This window comes from Falco punctatus, assembly GCF_963210335.1.
Source record: "Falco punctatus genome assembly, chromosome: 5".
Classification (NCBI taxonomy): Eukaryota; Metazoa; Chordata; class Aves; order Falconiformes; family Falconidae; genus Falco; species Falco punctatus.
The window spans coordinates 23,659,099-23,665,355 of NC_137584.1; the positions used below are offsets into that span (position 1 = coordinate 23,659,099).

General features: G+C 54.2%; 1 protein-coding gene across 1 annotated transcript in view; it reads right to left on the reverse strand.

The window, feature by feature from the left end:
* FAM110C (family with sequence similarity 110 member C) overlaps positions 1–4,393 on the reverse strand; it is a 28,303-nt gene extending 23,910 nt beyond the window's left edge. The window contains exon 1 of the mRNA XM_080387744.1: positions 2,473–4,393. Coding sequence (XP_080243870.1) covers positions 2,513–3,613 — 1,101 coding nt within the window. The 5' untranslated portion in view covers positions 3,614–4,393 and the 3' untranslated portion in view covers positions 2,473–2,512. The remainder of the gene's footprint in view (positions 1–2,472) is intronic.
* Between the last annotated feature and the right edge of the window lie 1,864 nt (positions 4,394–6,257).

A 6,257-nucleotide genomic window follows, 5' to 3' on the forward strand; every position in this document is an offset into this window, starting at 1 on the left:
TATCTTGCAATCATGTAGTGGTAACAACTCTCAGCTTAAATTCTGCCCAGTAAAGGTAATATTTAACCTATGGTAGCTCTCGATGACTCTCGTCCTTTATTCTAGGTGCTGCATACAGGTGTTTTAGGCTGACTTTCCCAAACTTTCTGGTTCTGTGGCCTAAATAGTAAGTATGTTCTCAGTTCTCAGAAACTACCCTGGAAGCAATCATAGCCCTACTGTTGAGGTCTGTCAGCTGAAGAGTCAGCCCTAGTATGCTTAAAATTAAATTTATAATATGGACCCTACGGACTGGTGTTTCCTAGGCTGCCAAAAATTTTGGTGCCAAAGGAAATTTCTGCCAGTGTGAAGTACCCTCTTGTTCTAGGTATTAAAATTATTGCAGAACGACCAGACTTGAACAAACTTGCTGTTTACTTCACGAGGTCTTTTCACCACCCTGTTAGGCTATTTGCTATGAACTGTCGTTTTGTCTCAGAGGTTAAAAAATAAGCCATTGACCAAGTCCATGTGAGGTTACACCGGCTCAGCCCCTGGAAAAGGGTTCTCCCCCTCCTTCCCTTGCCTTTGCCATGGTGAAGCACCTCTGCAAATTGCTCCCTGGGGTAGTCACCAGCATCTCCTGTCTCAGCTGCAGCACTGAACACACTTAGCACCATGCAAATGGATGAAATGGATGGGGTATGGGTCAGCTACTCCCTTAAGAACAGGCTCTGTGGTGACAACCATGGTTCTGGCCCTGGACCCTACTCCCAGCAAGGGCATTCAGGAGCAAACAGGCTTTTATTTCATTTCCCTTCGTGGAAATAGGGGTGTTTTTGTTACCTGGCTCCCACTTGCAGTGAAATCTGCCAGTCATCCTCTGTGCTTCGCAAGGCCAGCAGCTACAATGAACTTCACAAACTGCCACCTGCATCATTTTGTTTTGTGTATCTGCCTGGCTTTTTATCACAGAAAGACGAGCAAGGAGAAATTATAAGCTCAAGGGAGCCCTTTCTTCTCTCTAAGGTAATTTGGGGAAGGTTTTGTCACATAACAACACTTCTTTAAGCTGTCAGCCAGATACCTGAAAACCGTTCTTATCTACAAGGGCTTGAAATGTTTGTGTGAAAATCTCTTTCCCTTCCTCCTCCCTCAACCTGCAGGAAGAAAAGAGGCTTTTGAGAAAAATTTAAATTTTAGAAGTGATCCAAATTTCACATAAGTAAAAGTGATTTCAAGTAAGTAAACTGATTTTTGCATTACATAGATGAAAGGAATTGGGAGTGACAGCCCCATATCCACATAGGAAAGAGGCTCAAGCACTACATTTCTCTTCCACGTTCGTAAGGCCCACACGCTCTGCCAACAGCTGTATCTACACTAAAAGATGTTCTTCTCACGCACCAATTACAAACTGTCAGAAAATATACATGTAATCCTTCCTATCCAGACCTACTCATGCAATTTTAAAATACCACACTGTAAGCTGCGGTACTTATCCTAAGGGCTTCAGGTACTGGAAGGAGAAAAAACTGTTACCTACTAGATCATCAATACCAAAGGCTCCGTGAATATAGTTCTTTTTCAGAGGATCAGATGCCAAGTAAAACCAGGATAAAGGCTTTTACCAGGGCTAAATTTGTTATGCTTCTGTCTGTGAAGTAATTGATTTCCAAGCCTCGATGCCACACATTTGTATTAATTATCTTCAGTTGCAACAGTGAAGTGCCCCTCTAACCAAGGCAAACCACGCAACCGATTTCCAGCCACCGGTGCCAAACTGCACAGCAAAACCCACTGCAGAGGAGCCAAATTCATGACAAACAGGACAGAAATCTTAAAGCCTGTGAAATGCTAAGGAGTCACCTGGAACAAACTTTTATGGTCCCAACAGAAAGCTGTGGGGGAAATCAGATTGCTAGCAGGAGCGCTGACTCAGCTTTGCTTTCCCGATACTTGGGGGTACCTGTGTGTAAGGGGAAGGGAGAGAGAGTGAGGGAGAATAAGGAGGGGAAAACTGTAATATATAGTATAAACATGGTGTACTCCTACTTTCAGCAGTACCATATGAGTGTGGTGTACTCCTAGTTAGCAAGAGTATCAGTTCAGCCTGTTATCTATGCAACTGTAATTAAGGATTGAATACTTTTCTAAGGTTTTTTTTCCAGCACTTAACAGCAGAAATTAGAGAAATCAAGCTATTTACAGAGCACGAATCTGCAAGAGACAGACATCCCTCACAGACACTGACTTTTTAATTTTGGGGTGGTGGTGTCTGATCTAAATCTGAGAAGCTGCACCCATTTGTTTGTTTTTTTGTAATGACATGGATTTCTGCTTTCCGAAAAGGCCATCCTGGAACACATAGTATACAAAACACATTTTCCTTCAGCCCTTCATGAAAAGACTAAAATAAGCTAAGAAAAGCCAACCGCTCGCTAAAGAGGAAAGAGAAATACATAAATCGACAGGGCAAGGCTTTGCACACACCTTGAGCTCACGAGGCTGCAATGCACGCTGAAAGAAGCCATCATGCCAGTTCCTGGATCACCTTACTAGTCTCCCTGGCTTTCTTACACGTGTACAGCCATTTGATTATCCGAGCGTTGCGCTCGATCACAGAGGTGCTGCTCGGGACCTGCTCTGTGAGTTCGTCCTCCAGCAGCCCCTCGTCCCCGCTGTGCCTCGTGAAGTCGCTCTCGGAGGTTGCCACACTGATGCTGCGGATCTTGAAGGAGACGTTGTCAGACACCACGGAGAAGTTCTCTCTCCCGAGATCCTCAATGACCTCCTGCTCCAGGCCACAGTACTTGAAAAACGTATCAAACTCGGAGAAGGACTTGGAGTAGCGAGAACTGATGTCCGACTGGGAGCGGTGGAGACCTCTCCTCTTCACCTCCTTGACCTCCTCAGGAGGCAGACCTAGCGTTGGGGGCCTCTCGTGCTCTTTTGTACGCGCCCCTGGGGCTCCAGCGCTCACAGGGACAGTTTGCTCCGCTCTGCCGTGGCTGCTCAGCTCGCGGTCACCGCCTTGCGCTGCGAGAGGCTCTCTGCTCTCGGTGGCCACAGTGTCCTCCATGACTCCGGGCATCTCGGGGGAAGCCAGCTGCTTCTCCTTTACGGGCCCTTGGAAGATCCTCCTCACCAAGCTCCCTCGTGAGCTGTCCTGGCTTTGACCTCTCCCAAACTCGCATTTCTGGCGGTAAATCACCAGGGAATCGGGCCGCATCTGCCTCTTGGGGGTGCCGCGCCTGGCTATGGGGGGGCCGCGCTGCAGGGGGGGCCGGCAGGGGCACGCGGGCTCGGCCAGCGCCGGGGGCTTCGCGCCCTCCCCTCCGCCGAAGCCCCCGCGGCGCGTTCTGCTCTCCACCGAGCAGGTCTCGCCGCTGCTCTCCGAGGCCGAGCTCAGCGCGGTGACGGGCTCCTGCCGGGTGCCGATGACCTGCCGGCTTTTCACGTACTTGGCCTTGTCGGCTGCCAGCCTCTCCACGGCGCTCCGCCTGCCCGGGCTGCCCGCCTCCATCTGCCGGCGCAGGTACTCGGGCCCCTTGCTGAGGAGCCGCAGGGTGAGGGCGGAGCGGAGGTCGGAGATGCCGTGCATTCCCGCGGCCCGGGACAGCTCCGTCGGCATCGCACCCCCGGGGACGCGGGCCCCGCTGCGCAAGGCACGAGCCGGGGGCGGGGGGGGCGGCACGCGGGGCGCCGTCGGCGGGGCCGCGCCCGTCCGGGGGCCGAGCTGCCCCGCGCCCACCGCCGCCGCCGTCGGGGAGCGCGCTGTGCCGCCCCGCGCCGCCGCCCCGTGCTCCCGCCCCGGCTGCGCCGGCCCCGCCGGCCTGGGACAGCCAATCGCGCCGCCGCGCAACGGGCCCGTCACGGCAGGCAGCGCGCGGCACGCCGCGCCCCGGGGCACCGGCCGCCGCCTCCCGCGGGGCTGGGGCAGGGGGGCGCCGCCCCGCGGCGGGGAGCGCAGGGCGCCGGCGCCGGCACCGGGGGGGCTCCGGCCCCCCGCCCCCCGAGCGCCCTCCGCGGGGCCGCCCCCGGGCACGGCGCGCTGATGTAGGGCCCGACCCGGCGGCCGCGGGGCGGCACCCCCGCCTCGCCCCCCGCAGCCGCCGCACGGCAGCGCCCCGCAGCACTGCGTGCCCGGGCGCCGCAAGCGGCTCCTGCCGCTGCAGGTCCTACGGGCGAGGGAGGGACCCGGGTCCCGGCGCGGCGCGGCGCGGGGTGGCCGCGGCACGGCCGCCGCTGCAGGCCCACGGCGGGGGCAGCCGCTGCACCTCCGGCCGCCGGCGGCAGCGTCCGAGCCCTGCGGGGCTGCGGGCGCAGCGGGGAGGCGGGGGGGGGGGGGGTCGCGGCCCCAGCGGCGCTGCGCCTGGGGAGCGCCGGCACGGGGCACGGGTTGAATCTGCTGCAGGTCTGCCCTTCAGGAGCACGGGGCAGGGTTCCCGTCTGGGGCTGGCAGTTCTGAGCAGGCAGGTCAGAGCCATCAGCTGTCACTGGAGCACCTGGTAACTCGGGCACCCCTGGGGCAGTTGGAGTGCCCAGGGCTTATCGGGGGGCCTCAAACTTTTTAACCAGGGGCCGGCGCGCGGATGAAGTGGCAGGCAGTCATCTGCGGCTGCTTGGTTTCCCCCCCAACCCCCGGCGGGGGGGTCTGTAAATACCGGGGGCTGGATTGAGGACCCTGGGGGGCCGTATCCAGCCCGCGGGCCGTAGTTTGAAGACCCCTGTATATGTGATCTGGTGTGGGAAAGCACCTCCTCTGTGGTCACTGGTAACTGACTTGCAGGTAACTTTTCTCCTTGCGTAGAAATCAAAAGCCAGTTAATAGCTGCAAGGTTTTTCACACATAGTCACTTGTTTTTTGGTGGGTTTTTCTGTTTGTTTGTTTGTTTTGGTTGTTCTGGGTTTTTTTGTCTATTACTTCTGTGGGATTATAATAGCGGGATGCTTTTATGGTGATCGACACGTACCTGATCGGTATGATCACTAAGTTAAGTTGTGGCAAACAGCTTTGCAAAGGGAGGGATGGGCTATGGGCCTCCCTGTCCTCATGGATGAAGTTTCAGGGTACACCACTTTGCCACCAGGAGCAATGTGCTCATAGCTGTGTGGCTGGAGAGGAAACATAGTAGGCGTTGTTAGTGTCAAGAAAGCGTAGGCCAAATGTTGGGTACGCACCCCACTCCGCATCCCCTGGGAGCCGGCGGCGGGGACCTGGGCACCTCTGGTGCGTGGAGCTGCTTCGCTTGGGGGTGGCAGAGCAGCAGCTTTTGTGCTTATACCCCCCGCCAGGAGCGGGGCTACCCAGACTGAGCCCTGCTGTGATGTCTGCATGCACACACTGTGTCGTCACCAAAGGGCCAAGCCCTGCGAGTGGCACCAACGTTATCCTCATTCAGGCATAAGAGGGTACAAAGCACTGAAGTGTGACCTGGGCAGCTGGGTGTTCGGTGGAGCTGCAGTCCTCTGGGCACGTGCTCGCCTTTTGTGGCGAGATTTCCACTGTTTCTGTGTGCTAGCAGAACCATGCTGTGGTTCACAGAATCGTAACATGGTTTGGGTTGGAAGGAAGCTTCAAAGGTCATCTAGTCCAAACCCTCTGCAGTGAGCAGGGACATCTTCCACTAGATCAGGTTGCTCAGAGCCCCATCCAACCTGACCTTGAATGTTTCCAGGGATGGGGCGCCTACCACCTCTCTGGGCAACCTTTGCCAGTGTTTCACCATCCTCATCATAAAGTATTTCTTCCTTATATCTAGTCTTAATCTATGCTTTTTTAGTTTAAAACCACTGGGGTTTAATAACCTTGGGTTATTGCCCAAGGGACCACAGAATATACATGAGTATCAAGATGAGTGGTCTTATTAAGCAACTCCATTTCTTTATCAAAGCTCTTTATTCACTCCTTGCCACATGCAAATGCCACTAGCAAGAGCAGGTATTACTTAATTTTGTGACTGGACAATACCTTTTTGTGTTTAGAGTTGACATACAAAACCAATTGAACAGTATTGATTGATTTGGATGAAACCCCCCTACACATTTTATGTTAAAAAAAAAAGAAGAGTCATTTTGCTTTCACTTAAGGTTTCCTAGGTTTTGAAGGCATGCATGAAAGACAGACCTGGATGCTTTTGATGAAACATTTTTTATTTTCAACCAATTTCCTCCCACTCTCACTGACAAAGGAAAATGTGAGTTTTCATTTTCCACAAAGTGCATGTCACAAGAAATTTCTCATGAAAAATTGCAACAGCCCGTTTCAGCTGACT